Source organism: Dendrobates tinctorius, unplaced genomic scaffold (genome assembly GCF_039654945.1).
Source record: "Dendrobates tinctorius isolate UK_male_01 unplaced genomic scaffold, ASM3965494v1 ptg000014l, whole genome shotgun sequence".
Taxonomy (NCBI): Eukaryota; Metazoa; Chordata; class Amphibia; order Anura; family Dendrobatidae; genus Dendrobates; species Dendrobates tinctorius.
This window is the reverse complement of record NW_027361682.1, coordinates 17,601,502-17,618,050: the sequence shown is the minus strand read 5'-3', so window position 1 is coordinate 17,618,050 and position 16,549 is coordinate 17,601,502. Positions and strand designations below refer to the sequence as shown.

The 16,549-nt window shown below is 43.2% G+C and overlaps 1 protein-coding gene across 3 annotated transcripts in view; it reads left to right on the top strand.

Moving 5' to 3' along the window:
• The window catches only part of LOC141072447 (urotensin-2 receptor-like), a 60,909-nt gene extending 44,731 nt beyond the window's left edge, over positions 1-16,178 (top strand). For 2 of the 3 annotated variants that reach the window (XM_073559716.1, XM_073559734.1), the window contains exon 2: positions 14,254-16,178. In XM_073559716.1, the coding sequence (XP_073415817.1) occupies positions 14,336-15,451 (1,116 nt within the window). In that variant the 5' untranslated portion in view covers positions 14,254-14,335 and the 3' untranslated portion in view covers positions 15,452-16,178. Of the gene's footprint in view, positions 1-10,919; positions 13,379-14,253 lie in introns of those variants that run through there. The other variant, XM_073559726.1, reaches the window with a different exon arrangement.
• The last annotated feature ends 371 nt before the right edge of the window (positions 16,179-16,549 follow it).

Genomic DNA, 16,549 nt, shown 5'->3' with positions numbered 1-16,549 from the left:
ACCCCCGGCAGGCCCTCACAGACCCCCGGCAGGCCCTCACAGACCCCCGGCAGCCCACACAGACCCTCGGCAGGCCCGCACAGACCACCAGCAGGCCCGCACAAACCCTCGAGAGGCCCGTACAGACCCCGTCCGCACACACAGACACGCACAGTGTCCGCCCACACACCGCCGACACTCTTCCCCCCTCCCGAACTGGATGTACAAGTAAAGAAAGGGTTTTTTTTACATTCCGATATTTCTGTCCCATTGACTTGAATGGGGTTTCCGGTATCAGCATCGGCGATACCCGATACTTTTTGGGTATCGGTCCGATCCAATCCGATACTTCATGGTATCGGATGGTATCGCTCAACACTAGTCACTATTTCTTTTCCTCCGGTGTCTGCTGCAGGACCATTAGTATCCATACAACCTCGGGGACCGGGCCCCGGCCTTGCGCTTAGAACTTCTAGGAAGAGTTCTCTTCTAACCCACGTCCTCTGTTCCCTTTTACTCCTCACGTTCCTTACTAATCTTTCTTTCTATGGAAAATCAGGCTTTCAGTCTATGTTGCTCTCTCTCTTCCTTTCCCGTGCCAGTAGACCCAGGTCACTGGGATCTGCTGCAGCACTTCCATCCATCTATCCCTCTCTCCGGGGATCTTCTTCTCTCTCCTTCCTAAACAACTGAGTAACTGCTCAACTCTTCCCGCTCTTTAGGTAAACTAAACTCCACCCACCTCCCAGCACGTCTCGTGTTCCAAGCAGGGAGCCACCAAGGGGTGCTATGCTACACTCCAAGCAGGGAGCCGCCGAAGGTGCTTTGTTACACTACTTTGTGGTGTTGGGTGCAGGTGTTGGAGTGTGGTCAGGAGTCTCCACCTTACCTGGATGGTGGGGTACCACACCTCAGGAGGAGGTGCAGTACCTCTGTGGCGACTGAGCCTCAGGGGCGCCACACACACACGGTATATGGTCACAGGACTCTGGCCCAAGACACAGGGTGAGCGTCCCTCTAGACCTACCGTGCGTGCGGTGTCACACCCGCGGACGCCAATAAGTACTGCTGACTGCAGCGCAGCGACAGACACTGCCGCTGTACGACAATGCCCGGTAGCAGGCACACTGTCGGACGCTAGTACCGTGGATGATATGCACTGTGGCCTGTAGCTTGCCACTGACTGGTGCTGACTCTATCACTAGTTCCCTATCCACACATGTAATATCAGAGGGAGGGGAATCTTAATGAGTCATTTGCAAGTCCATGCATCCATCATTATTCACACAGGTAGCAACTAGAGTCTATACTAGCGCATGGCCGAGCGGCCATGCGAACCTTTTATAGCCAGGACCTTCCGGAAGCTTCCAGATCCCTGAGATGGACCAATCAGATCTGGAGAAGGACCTGTGCGTGTGACTCCCGATCTCCAATGGGAGATCGTCTCGTGAGCATGCTCAGTGGAGCGACGGAAAGACTTAGCCTCTGGAGTGGCTTGCTGCTGAGCAGCCTGCGTTGCTATTGCTAGCCCAGAGGTGGCAGCAATAGCCAGAACCACAGAGCTGGTCTGAGCAGAGCGTTGGGAACGACGGGACTGCTGAGCAGGCTCCTCTGCGGTCGATGGGGAATGAGAGACCGCTGAATGCAAGGCTCTGGATTCCTGCTGTGCAGTTGCAGAAACCCGACGCCTAACAAAACCTTAACAACGATGTTAACCCCTTGTCCGCTGTTTTAAATACCAAATCAGGTAGATTCTGTAGAACGTGCAGGTGCCTTCGTTCCTCTACTGTAAGATTTTCATGATGGATATTACGAGGAATATCCAAAAGTTCTTTTGTGACAATCTGAACAAAGAGGTCAACATTTTCGCAAGAAGACGGGGGGATTTTTTAGTGTGGTCGAATGGAGGGAGGTATCTTACCTCCTTCAATAGTATTGTGCTACATAGATAGATCCTCTAAAGTGCATAGTGCTATGTGTTCTTTTTCTGTGTGGAACAATTGAGAAAGATTAGCATCAACAAAAATATTTCCTGAATATTAATGACTTGCAAACATGTGGAGGTCTTTAATGGTAGTGAACACATCAAATGCAGCAGATGGTGAAAATGACAAGCCTTTGTAAGGAGAGCGATCAATAGGCGAAAACACTTGCTGACTAAGGTTAATTACCTTGTTGTCACGTCTTTTGTAATCCGGTGACCGATACTCATGATGTTTATATTGGTGGAAATTAGCATCTTTCGATCTCTTTGATATACCTCCTCACCTAGTGATCATTGATACACCTTATTCTTCAGTCTGATCGCTGATAGAAGAGTGAGATGTGTATGTTGAATTCTTGACCTTGTGGCAAGGGTCTCCTCCAAAAGCATACTTTATTATTTTGGTAATCACGTAGATCTCTGCTAAACTTACCTGTTTGTGTATCGTGAATTTTCGTTACAACCATATCAATAGTTTTGTCCAATTGGTTGTTGAAAGTCATATACACTGCTCAAAAAAATAAAGGGAATACTAAAATACCACATCCCAGATATCTCTGAATGAAATATTCCAGTTGCATATTTTTATTCATTGCATAGTAGAATGTGTTCAGAACAGTAAAACATAACAATTATCAATGTAAATCAAAATGAATATCCCATGGTGGTCTGGATTTGGAATGATACTCAAAATCAAAGTGGAAAATCAAATTACAGTCTGATCCAACTTCAGTGGAAATGCCTCATGACAAGGAAAAGATGCGCAGTATTGTGTGTGGCCTACACGTGCCTGTATGACCTCCCTACTGTACAACACCTGGGCATGCTCCTGATGAGGCGACGAATGGTCTCCTGAGGGACCTCCTCCCAGACCTGGACTAAAGGATCCGCCAACTCTTGGACAGTCTGTATTGCAATGTGACATTGGTGGATGGAGCGAGACATGATGTCCCAGATGTGCTCAGTCAGGTCCGAGAATGGGAGGGCCAGTCCATAGCTTCAATGCCTTCATCTTGACATACTCCAGCCACATGAGGTCTGGCATTGTCCCGCATTAGGAGGAACCCAATGCCAACCGCACCAGCATAAGGTCTCACAAGGGGTCTGAGGATCTCATCTCGGTACCTAATGGCAGTCAGGCTACCTCTGGTGAGCACATGGAGGGCTGTGCGCCCTCCAAAGAAATGCCACCCCACACCATTACTGACCCACAGCCAAGCTGGTCATGCTTAAGGATGTTGCAGGCAGCAAATCACTCTCCACAACGTCTCCAGACTCTGTCACGTCTGTCACATGAGCTCAGTGTGAACCAGCTTTCATCTATGAAGAGCACAGGGCGCCAGTGGCGAATTTGCCAATCCTGGTGTTATGTAGCAAATGCCAAGTGTCCTGCGCGGTGTTGGACTGTGAGCACAACCCCCATCTGTGGACATTGGGCCCTCAGACCATCCTCATGGAGGCGCCTTTTAACCGTTTGTGCAGACACATGCACATTTGTGGCCTGCTGGAGGTCATTTTGCAGGGCTCTGGCAGTGCTCCTCCTGTTCCTCCTTGCACAAAGGTGGAGGTAGCGGTCCTTCTGCTGGGTTGTAGCCCTCCTACGGCCCTCTCCACATCTCCTGGTGTACTGGTCTGTCTCCTGGTAGCGGCTCCAGTCTCTGGACACTACGCTGACAGACACAGCAAACCTTCTTGCCACAGCTTGCATTGATGTGCCATCCTGGATGAGCTGCACTACCTGAGCCACTTGTGTGGGTTGTAGAGTCCATCTCATGCTACCATGAGTGTGAAAGCACAACCAACATTCAAAAGTGACCAAAACATTAGCCAGAAAGCATTGGTACTGAGATGTGGTCTGTGATCCCCACCTGCAGAACCACTCCTTTATTGAGTGTGTCTTGATAATTGCCAATAATTTCCATCTATTCCATTTGTACAACAGCATGTGAAATTGATTGTCAATCAGTGTTGCTTCCTAAGTGGACAGTTTGATTTCACAGAAGTTTGGTTTACTTGGAGTTATATTCCGTTGTTTACGTGTTCTCTTTATTTTTTTGAGCAGTGTATTTTTCAGGAGAACAGCTAGACTCAAGTTCTTCCTCAACAGTACCAATTAACGACTCTAGTTTAGTGATGGCACTAGTATTCAGGTCACGCAGCAACTGCATCAGTGTGTTGGAACAACTATTGCACGCCTCTTCCCATTTGGCTATAAAATCAACGTCCTCCATGGGAAATAGGGACCACTCACACATGTAGACGCCTAGATATTAATTTCCTCCCCAAACACTTACAACCATCTTCTGTAAAGTTAATGCTTTGTCATCCCATCTGTGATTACTGGTCTGTTGAGGAATGGACCCTTCACCCCCAAACACCTGGTCAATTTGACAGAGCCAAGCTTTTTCCTTGGCCTTAAAGTTCATGTCGGAGAGAAAGCCTGTGCAAAACGCAGTAAAATTTAGATAAGAAACACTCAAACAACAAAAACACATGGTATTGATCGTCATGTAATTAGATTCATGTCTGAAAATATATACACCCCATGTGTGTTTGTAATAGACTATGCCGAACCTATTGTCAAGAGACAGAGGCTAACAAAGGAAAAATTACGATGAACTAGTCCAAACATAGGTGATTCAATTGTACTTTATTGCTAAAAGCATAACAAGTGGTATGGGGAGAGGGGATATAAAAATTGTATATCAAATGGGTATATATCTGCTGTAAAGACTAAAAGCACACGCATCACATGGATATGGCTGTACACGGCAAACAAGTTACACATAGTGTTTCTGGAGTTTATTCACTTAAATCACTGACCATAATGTGGCTGTTATAGCTAATAAAAGCAGACAGTGTGGCAGTTATAGCTAATAAAAGCGGACAGTGTGGCAGTTATAGTTTATAGGGCCGAAGAGTGATTTGGTTATAATTCACAAGGGTGAACAGTGGCGATCACAATTCATAAGGGGGCAAATTATAAAGAATAAAGGGGGATGGTGTAGAGACAATAGTTTATAGGACAATGTGGAGGCCATTTACCATAGAAGGGAAATTGTGAGAGTACTATTTTGTGCAGGGAGTACAGTGAGAAGCAATTATTTATTCAGAGAGCACAGAATACGGTAGATATTGTTATTCAAGGACATTATAATTAGAGTTAAGCAAATTTTTCAATATTCGACTCGGATTTCAATCGCCGGCGAATATTGTTTTTGCAACATTCGCCAAACATAGCCGAACGACATTGGCTCCCATTGGAGTCAATGAGAATAGAAATGAGCAAATATGTTCGGAAACCATCGTCAAACATGAATTCAGCATGAATAGGGTATCGATATGGCACCAATGTGGCAAATTCGGATTCGGTGATTGTTTCCGATCATATTAGCTCACCTCTAATTACAATGACACTATTGTTTTTAAGGGACCATGTGCTGCAGGAACCGGAGAAGATGGAAGTTTACAGAGTTGAACTACTTTCATGGCTTCTGGAAAAGATGGAGAAGAAAAGAAAGAGATCAACTTAAATCATAGAAGATATCACTTATAATGTATCTGGATAGAAATGTTAATTTGTGAAACTGACTTTGTCTCATCAGTACTGTGGTTCCTGTACAGTCCTCAGTCTGATGATGGCTATTATTAAGAACTCTTATCATTTTCTCACCACTGTAAAGGATATACTGGACATTGTAGGTTCATATGATACAAACGCATATAGGCCTAAATTTACATTGCAATCAACCACTGTACTAAGCTTGGTGACACATTCATGTATTGATTCTTTTTCTGGTGTTGTATTCATGTATGTGTGGTTCTGATTCTATGTTCACATACTGATAGTGATTATAGTACTGAATTCATGAACTGATCGTGGTTCTTGTGCTGTATTCATGTACTGATGGTGGTTCTAGTGCGGCGTTCACGTACTGATGTTGGTTCTGGTGCTGTATTCATGTACTGATTATGGTTCATGTACTGATTATGGTTCTGGTGACATATTGATGTACTATGGTGGTTCTGATGATATATTCATGTACTGATGGTTATTCTGGTGCTGTGTTCTTGTACTGATCCTGGTTCTGATATGTATTCATATACTGATGTTGCTACAGGGGATGTATTCATCTACTGATGATAGTTATGGTACTGTATTAATGTACGTATAGTAGTTCTGGTGCTGTATTGATGGTGATTCTGGTGCTGTAATGAACTGTTATTTGTTTTAATCCTGTACACATGTCATGTTATGGTGATGTATCTATGTGCTGATGATAATTCTGGTGCTATATTTATGTACTAGTGATAGTTCTGGTGCCTTATTCATGTACTGCTGGTTGTTCTTGTGATGTATTAATGTACTGATGGTGGCTATGTTGATGCATTCATGTATTGATGATGATTATGGTGATATATTCATGTACTGATTGTAGTTTTGGTGATGTATTCACGTACTGATGGAAGTTCTGTTGCTGTATTCATATATTGATGTTGCTTATGTTAATGTATTCATGTACTGATGATGGTTCTATTGCTTGTTTCATGTACTGATGTGGTTCTGGCAGTGTAATCATGTACTGATGTTGCACCTGTTGATGTATTCATGTACTGATGGTGGTTCTATTGCTTATTTCATGTACTGATGGTGGTTCTGGCAATGTAATCATATACTGATGTTGCTTGCTGTGATATATTCATGTACTGATGGTAGTTCTGTTGCTGTATTCATCTACTGATGGTGGCTCTGGTGTTGTATTACTGTACTGTTAGCTTTGATGCTGTATTGCTGCACTGCTATTGATTCTGATCCTGTCCATAACTTGTCAAATATTGTGATATATGGCTCTGTTAACCCCTTCCTTACAAATGACGGAATAGTACGTCATCGGGGAGGATCCCCTGTTTTGAGATGGGCTCTGGCATTGAGCCCACCTCAAAGCCGCGACATGTCAGCTGTTATGAACAGCTGACATGTGCCCGCAATAGGCGCGAGTGGAATCGCCGTCCGCCCGTTCCTATTAACTAGTTAAATCCCACTGTCAAAGCTGACAATGGGTATTTAAACAGCACTTTTGGCCACCGGGCCGTAAGTGAGCTCATCGCCAACCCCTGTCACGTGATCGGGGGTCGACGACGCATTGCCTGGACAACCACAGGTCTCATAGAGACCTTTATGGTTGTTCCAGGCAGATGGCTTTGAGCGCCGCCCGGTTGCTGGCGCACAGAGCGCAGCAGTAAATCTGCTACATATGGGTGATCTGCTCATCGCCCATATGTAGCAGAGCCAATCGGGTTGTGTATGCTTCTAGTCTCATATGGAGCCTATTTAAGCATGCCAAAATTAAAAAAAATGTTTAAAAATTAAAAAACCCTAAAAGATCAAATCAACCCCCTTTCGCCCCAATCAAAATAAAACAATAAAAAAAAAATCCTACATACACATATTAGGTATCGCCACATTCAGAATTTCCCGATCTCTCAATAAAAAAAAGCATTAACCCGATCGCTAAACGGCGTAGTGAGAAAAAAAATTCAAAACGCCAGGATTACTTTTTTTGGTCACCACGACAGTGCGTTAAAATGCAATAACGGGCGATCAAAAGAACATGTCTGCATAAAAGTGGTATCATTAAAAACATCAGCCCGGCACACAAAAAATAAGCCCTCACCCGATCCCAGATCACAAAAAATGGAGACGCTACGAGACTCAGAAAATTGTGCAATTTTTTTTTTTAATCAAATTTTGGAAATTTTTTGCACTACTTAGATAAAAGAGAACGTAGACATGTTTGGTGTCTATGAACCCGTAATGACCTGGAGAATCATAATGGCAGGTTAGATTTAGCATCTAATGAACCTAGCAAAAAAGCCAAGCAAAAAAACAAGTGTGGGATTGCACTTTTTTTGCAATTTCACCGCAAGTGGAATTTTTTTTTCCGTTTTCGAGTACACGACATGGTAAAACCAATGGTGTCGTTTAAAAGTACAACTCGTCCCGCAAAAAATAAGCCCTCAAATCGCCATATTGATGAAAAATAAAAAAGTTATGGCTGTGGAAAGAAGGGGAGCGAAAAACGAAAAATCGAAAAAAGAGTGAAGGAGTTAATAAAGTATTGCTAAGAATTACTACATCTGTATTTATGTTTTGTGCTTTAATGTCAAAATTAAGCATTGTAGCATGCCAAATGCTATACTTACTGTCAGGATTTGGTTCTGCTTGCTAATTCCAGCAGTCATCATGTGACTCCCTATATGGAATTATCATAATTACAGTCACGTGCCAACGAGCTTCTCTCAATGAAGCCGGGGCTGTAGCTTTTCACTGGACATTGAGAGAACCAAGAAGAGCATGTGACTGTAAATGTGCACATCGCATAGGAGCAGTCCCATGACGACTATAAGAGGGCACGAGAAACAGGATTTTTACCTTGATTGCAGGAAAACCTAGCTTTGCATCTGACATTCGCTTTGGATGTGAACAGGGGGAAAAAAAAGCAAAGATTCCAGACATTTTCTCCCTGGCATGTGATGTCAGAGTTCTGATGTTCCTCACAGCCACCTTATGCCCGCGCTGCAGTTATTAAGGGGTTATCCCACAATCACGTGTCACCAATTACTAATGCTTGATTTGTAAGGCTATGTGCACACGCTGCGGGTTGGTCTGCGGATTTTTTATCTGTGGAACCGCATCGCCTCTACAATGGAGGAGATGGTAAACCGCAGCAGAATCTGCAGAGAAGAAGTAACATGTCATTTCTTTCTGCGGATTCAAAACTGCAGCTTTTCCGCAGTTAAAAATCCGCAGCATGTGCACAGCAGAATGTAAATCCCATAGACTTACATGCCACTGTACACTGTCTGCAGATCTGCAGCGGCCAAAACCGTAGCAGATCCGCAGCGTGTGCACACAGCCTAAGGGTCGGACCCCTGGGACCCCATCTGAGAGTGACGGGACTCCTAATCAACCACAAAAATGGAGGGGTTTATTTTTCCTGTGTGATTGGAGCTGATCAAATCTCAAGTCACTTCTATGGACGCAGTGCAGCTCCCTTACAGAGTGAGTAGACCCGTTTTTGAGATCTGGTCAGACCCCCACTGACCACACAGATAGCTTTAATATGTTGCTCATGGGATAGCCCCTTTAAGGGGTTGAGATAGAAGCAAATCCCCAATCAAGTGAATAGGGCTGAGCTGCAATACTCAACACAGCCTACAAGTGGTGGTGGCACTGTTTCTGAAAAAATATATATATTTTTTATGACAGGCAAGCCCTTCATTGAAATATTCTAAGTATAATCAGATACAATTGGATTGCAAATTTCCCCAACCAATAGTAACGGAAATGCAAAACTGGGCATGTTGTTTCCCACATGTCTTCATCTCCTCAGTCCAGGTGCACAGTGTGTAATTTGTACATTTCTAACTTCTGATAGAGCCTAAAGCCCCCGTTACACATAGCGATATCGCTGTAACGTCACCGATTTTGGGGTTCTGTTGCTGCTGTTCTCGATACAATCTCTACTCGCTTGGCACCTCTGCGGCCTTCCCTATAATCTCATCATTGCGACAGAACCTCATCACCTTCCTTTACCTGAACATTCTCACTAGGAATGACTCCGACATCTGCAAAATTTAAAGGGATAACAGCACCAGGTTTGTAAAATCTACAGATTGTAAAGATCCGCCCTGGGAATGAAACATTACAGCTATTAATTCAGGGCGGTGATTTATTTATGTGCCAGTTCGTTTTTAAATATTTCTATTCTGATGGTGGCGCTGTTGCATTTAAATTTATAGAACAGAGCTGCTGCTGGAATAGTGGTGAGAAGTGGTACTGCAGGAAGAGTACTCCAACGTGACGAGCCTGTGGGAAAAAAAAATGAATATGATATATTATGTAGTGTAGTCATTTCTGCGATGGGAAGTCTGACTGCAAGTGGTTAATTCCTCTACAGCGCCACCACTGGACGGGTAGTGTGCTGAAGGAAAAAAAATGATTTCTGCTCTGATTAGAGAAGAAGAGGGAGCGTTAACATAAAGAGGAGATGGATGAAAAAAAGACAGAGGAAGAAAAGGAAAGAAACAGGAACAGATTGCGATAGAAGAAAGTAGGAAGAGAGAGGTAAACTAGAGAGAGACGCTAAGAGAGACGTAGAAAGAGAGCGAATATACATAGAGAGGGAAGGAAAGCAGTAAGGAGAGAAAGAAGAGACCAGGAAGGGGGTGGGAGGAATAAAGAAACATATAGGAGACTACAAGAGAAAGGACTGGAAAAAAGAGAGGAGTCGAAGAAAAGGAAAGAGAGCGCTCTGAAAAAAAGAGACACAGGAAGAAGAAGATAGAAGGGAAGAGCTAAGAATGCGAGAGAGAAGAATGAGAGAGTAGGAAGGGTTCAAGATAATAAGAAAGGAAAGACAGAGGAGGAAGAGGAAATAATTCACACACAGAGGAAAAGTAAGAAGAGGAGAGAATAGAGAACATAGGGAATGGTACGAAGCATAATGGAGGAAGAGGTTAAGTCATAGGAAGAAGAGTGTTATGGAAGAGACAGAAGAAGAAGAAGAGTGAAATGGAGAGAGTGGAAAAGAGGAGATAGAGACGAGAATGGCAGGAAGGAGACAGTGGGAAAAAAGAGAGAAGGGAATACAGGAAAGGCAAAAATAGCAAAGAAATAGGAAAGAAAAATGTCTTAAAAGAGAGATATTGAAAATACACAGAGGAGATAGAAGGGAAGAGATTAGCATGAGAGAAGGAAACATTCAAGATAGGAAGAAGGATAAAAGAGAGGTAAGAAGAGGGAAAGATATGACACAGAGGGCCAAGGAGCTAGGTAGGGAGGAGGAAGAGTTAAGAAAGGAAGAGAGAGATTAGAGAGTGCAGAGATGGAAGTGAGACTGGAGATGTCTAAGAAAGCAACAAAGGAATAAGGGAAGAGGAAAGGAAGAGAGAGGAAAAGAGTGGCAGGAAAAGAGAGACTAAAAGTACGAAAGAGGAAGAATGAAAGAATGAAAGAGACTAGAATAAGAGAAAGTAGGAAAAGAGAGTGGGAGGAGGGAGGAAGATGGACAGAGATGACACAGCGAGGAAAGGAGATTGATAGTGAGAAGAAGAGGAGAGTTGGGAGAGTTGACAGAGCGGATTCTCTGCAGAAAAAGCCGCAGACAAATCCGCAACATGTGCACACACCCTTAGAGTTGGAGTGGGGATGATGACTCCAAAACAGGAGGAAAGAGAGTAACAGGATGAGATAGATTATAGAGAGGGGGGAACATCAGTAGAGAAGAAACCAGAGAGAAAGAAGAGACGGTATGGAAGAGAGTAGAGAAACTGAGAGAGGTGAAGGTTGGAGAAAGAAAAAGGTGAGTGTGAGAGGAAAAAGAGAAAACTGATAATGAGCAGGAAGGTGTGTAATGGGGAATAGAAGAGAGAGAAAGAAAAGATATTACAATGGGAGAATGGCCGAGAATAGGAAATGTGAAGAGAGAAGTATAAACAGAAAGGAGGAAGGGGAAAGAACAGATACAGTATGGGAAAGGGAAGAAGAAGGTGGTGAAGAGAACGAAGACCCCGAGAAAGAGAGAAGAAATTTAAATAAGGGAAATTAGAGGAAAGAGTGGGAGAGACAGAAACAAGAGCGTGAGAAGAGAGGGTGAAGATAGCAGAAGAGTGAGAAGAAGGATATGGGACATGAGAAAAAAGGGGAAGAGAGAAGATAGTGGAGAGAGGGAGAAGAGAAGAGAGGAGGGAAAGGAAAGAAAGGGGGAAGAGGAAAAATAGAGAGTATAAGAAGAGTGAAAAGGGGAAGATAAAGAAATACACAGAAGAAAGACTGCAGCAAAAAGAGAGAAGTAGAAGAAGAAGACAGGTAGGATATGAGAATGAGAGAGAGACAGAGGGACTAATAGAGAGGGGGATATAGTGAGACAAAAGGAGAGATCGTGAGAGAGAGGGAGCAAACAGCAAGAAAAAAAAGAGGATTAATGAGAGAAAAAGATGAGGGAAAACTAGAGATTGTGTGGTGGAAAATGAGTGACAGTGAGAGAGGAGAGTGAGATAGCATTAGACAGTCAGGGAGTGACACAGTGAGAAGAAAGAGACAGTAAGAGGAATAGTTAAAAAAGAGTGAGGGAGGAGACAGTATGAGAGAGATAAAGAGACTATGAGGGAGAATCAAGAGTGAGATATCGAGAGATAGAAAGTGAGTCAGTGAGAGCTAACTATTTAAGACAGGAGAGCGTGAGTGATAGTTAGTAAAAGAGATAGAAATATTGTGAAAGATAGTGAGAGAGAAAGAAAAAGAGAGGAGTTAAAGAAGGAAAGAGAGAGAATTGCACAGAAAAGAAAATGAGAGAGAGTGAATGAGAGATGGGGAGAGAACCTGATAAAGAATCAGTGACACAGAGAGACAGAAGGGGAGAGAGAGCAAGAACCAGACAGCAGAACAGTTCAGAGAGAGAGTGTGAGACAGAGAGCGACATAATGAAAAAAAAGTAAGAGAAAGGTAAAGGAGAAATAGAACAGGAAAGGGGAGAAAGTGAGGAGAGGGAGAAAGAAAGGGAAAAAAAAGAGAGAGAAAAAACGAACGAAGGAGGAAGAAAGGAGGAAGGGAAGAAAGAGAGAGAGATGGAGAGAAGTAGAGAGAGAAACAGAGAGAGAAAGAGATGGAGAGAAAACGAGAACTAGACAGAGAGAGATAAAGAGAGAAAAGGAGGGAGAGTGAGAAAGAGAATGACACTGAAAGTCATAGAGAAAGAGAGGGATAGAGAGAAAGAGAGAGAGGGATGGACAGAGGCAGCCAGAGAGAGAGAGAGAGACAGAGGGAGCCAGAGAGAGTGACAGTGCAGGATGGAGGTGAGGAGACAGCTGACTGATCGTTACCTGATACTGCTCAATTCTGATTGCACAAAAGGTTAAAATAAAATAAAAGCGCAGTAGGAAGCCATCCTCGGCTTATGACAACTCTCGTCTAGAAGCAGCAGCCCAGGGAATATCCAAACAATCCCATTGTCATTTACCAAGAGAATTGCAGCAATTATTAACCCCTTCTTGCCCGCTCCCTCTCTCCCCGCACTCCTCCACTGGGCTGCTCCTGTCCAGGAGGAGGTAGTGAGGATGGAGGGAGGTAGGAGGGATTCCACAGGGTATATTAATAAAAGTAACCTCTGTAAATACATCACTTTGCTACTGACTGAGCTTCACAAGTGATGGGCACAACACACTTGGTCAATAGAAGCTTCTTAAGGAGGAGTCTATCTTTCCAGATGCTCCAGAGACATCATTACTAGGTATCTAACTAGACAGCTATTCGAGAGGCTTTAAACATGTTCTCTGCAACCACTCGCAGCCTGTACCGATGCTCAATACTGTGGAGAGAGTGGACAAGTTCTTGTGGGACCTCCCAAGAGAAAGGTAAGGATGATTTCAAGATGTTTGCTGAGATTACTCTATCACCTCAGGCTTTGCATGTCTAGACAGACCTATCTCCAAGGTATGAATATACAGCTATGGTCTACAGGTTCCTTTTCTTAGATGTCTTGCTAACAGTATGTCCTTGGAGATGGGTTTGGGATATGTTGGTGCAATATTTATAAATGTTACGACTATAGTTCTTAGATGAGGTCTCGTGAGATGCTCAATCATCCTTATTAGTGAGGTAGCGTAGATTTTAGAGAGGACCAATTTGTAGAGGTCGTTGGTTTTGATTTGATTAATGTAGTCTCACGAATGATGAGGGATTCAAGGTGCAAAACTTTGTGCTTCTAAATGACTGATGCGACGTAGTCCACCAGTTGACTTGATGGATGGGTCCCTGTATTGTTTTTCACTATCATTGACCTTCGGAATATCTTGTTAACGACCTCTAGTTGATGGATGATAAATGCAGTTCATTTGAGTTTTGTAGTATCGACAAAATGGACACAGTATCATTGGTGGAGGTGGCAACGTTCTCAAAACTCAAGTCAGTCCAAGCAGGTAGACCATAAAGTCATTGTCGGTAATTTTCTGCATTCGATACTGGTCTATATGCAGTTCAATGACACATTGACTAGCCACCTGCAGATCAGTCTCATTTTTAAGTAAATACAAGCAATAGTGCAGAGGCTCTTGTAGCATAATAGATTTTGCAGTCTCCCACAATAGACAGAGATGGATTTTGATGCATTTGATAAATGAGAGTCATGCAGCTTGAAGAGGAACTCTACTAAGGTAGACTCCTTTATAACCAATGCCTTTTTCTGTCGCTAACCTAGCACTAACTAAAGACTTCTGATCATTTTCCATAGGAAACTCCTCAAATGGCACCATATAAAATGTCCTAATGGTCTCTGGCCACTGTTCGAAAAAGAACAGCCTTAAGACATCAAAATGTCTTTCCATGAAGAGCCACAGGGGAGATTATCTCTGTCCACAGACATGCCCATAAAGACCAATATCACCAACTCAATTAACACTACATGGGATGTCCCACCTTCTTCAGGAAACACGGAGGACATGATAGCCACATTTACCATCGGGGTGATTTTGTCCCTTATGTGTGTGATTGGAGTAGCAGGAAATGTCTATACCTTGGTGGTGATGTGCCAGTCCATGCGTACTGCAGCTTCCATGTACATCTATATAATCAACTTGGCCCTTGCTGACCTCCTCTATCTTCTCACCATCCCATTTATAGTAGGCACCTACTTCATTCGGGAGTGGTACTTTGGAGACATTGGCTGCCGCATCCTTTTCAGCCTTGACTTCCTCACCATGCATGCTAGTATATTTACCCTGACTATTATGAGCACCGAGCGTTACTTTGCTGTTTTGAAACCCTTAGACACAGTCAAAAGGTCAAAAAGTTACAGAAAATGCATTACCATCATCGTTTGGTTGGTGTCTCTTCTTATAACATTGCCCATGTTGATTATGATTAAGCTGGAAAAGAGGGATAACAAGAGTATCTGTCTGCCCACATGGAGTCGGATGTCCTACAAGATCTATCTCACAGTCTTGTTTTGCACAAGTATCATAGGCCCAGGACTCATTATAGGCTACTTGTACATAAGACTGGCTAGAACTTACTGGGTATCTCAAACAGCTTCATTCAAGCAAACCAAGAGGTTACCCAACCAGAAAGTACTGTATCTGATTTTTACCATTGTCCTCGTTTTCTGGGCCTGCTTCCTGCCTTTCTGGATTTGGCAGCTCCTCGACCAGTATTGTGAATACCTGCCCATTTCACCCAAAGCCAAAAAGAACATCAACTATCTGACCACATGCTTGACATATAGCAACAGTTGCATCAATCCTTTTCTCTACACCTTACTGACAAAAAACTACAAGGAGTACCTGAGGAACCGGCAGAGGTCCTGGAGCAACAGTGGCTACTTCAGGAACCGTTTCCAAAGGATATCTGGAAGGTCCATGTCCACCAGTAGTCAACAGTGCACCGAAAGTTTTGTCTTGGCACAATGTCCTGTTGGCAATAATGGGTCTTGAAGGCATCAAAATAAGACTTCAGAGACCTCAATGATCCAGGGTGGTGTAGAACATAATGCTTGCATCTATGTACTGCTGTTGTACAAATTGAGAATAATGTGATAAATGGGTACTTTGAAATTTGCTTCTGCCAATCAGCATATTATATAGAAGTGTCCTTCCTTACCTTTCCTCTTGGCTCGAAATATGTTAAGAGGAAATATGACCAGCTTTGAAAAATTTAGCATTAAGCTGACGAATATCAGTCCAGCTATATATATACAGTAAGTTTTCGTGAAAATATATTGTATTGCTATTGTCAGAAAGGTGAGCTCCTCTCAGAATTCAAAGATAGGTAAGGGTGGACAGATCTGTAATAGTGATGAGCGAGCATGCTCATCACCTGATCGTGCATTGGGGTGCTTGGGTATGCATCGAGTAACGTTGGTGCTCGAGTGCCATTCTCGAGTCCCCGCATGTTTCGTAGCCGTCAGTTAGCCAATAAACATGATGAGCAATCCCTGCATGTTTATTGGCTAACATCAGCAAAAAATGCGTGATACTTGATGCGTACCCTGGCACTCCAATGGTGAGCATGCTCGCTCATCACTAATTTGTAGATATTTGAGTCCTCTTCCTAACATTGTCAAAGTCAATATTCGACTTGGTGAATTGGTTCTTCTTGTCTCATTTTTTCATCAATATGATCTTCTTGTCTCGTCATTAAAATGTAAATGTGGTCGTCTTATTATCTGTGGTGCTCATTTTCCATCCTTCCAGCTTTTGTAAATGTTTACTAGCCAACTACCTGAAATTGGCTGCCCAGTAATGACTTCCAATTTTTTATGGTCTACTTGCTTCCAACAAGATGGTAGGACCTTTTGTAGGTAAAATCTACCTATTCCTTAAAATAAATCTGTCAGCCCAAACAGATAGTACAAACTAAGGACATAGACTCGTAGGGAACATGGCTACAAAAAAAAAATACTCCTTTTATGTTGTATTCACTGTTTCCATTCTGGAGAAACTAAAGTTTAGTCAAACATGCTAAGTACTGTGATCGCTGCACCCTTAGGGTCCCGTTACATTTAGCGATACACCAGCGATCCCGACAACGAT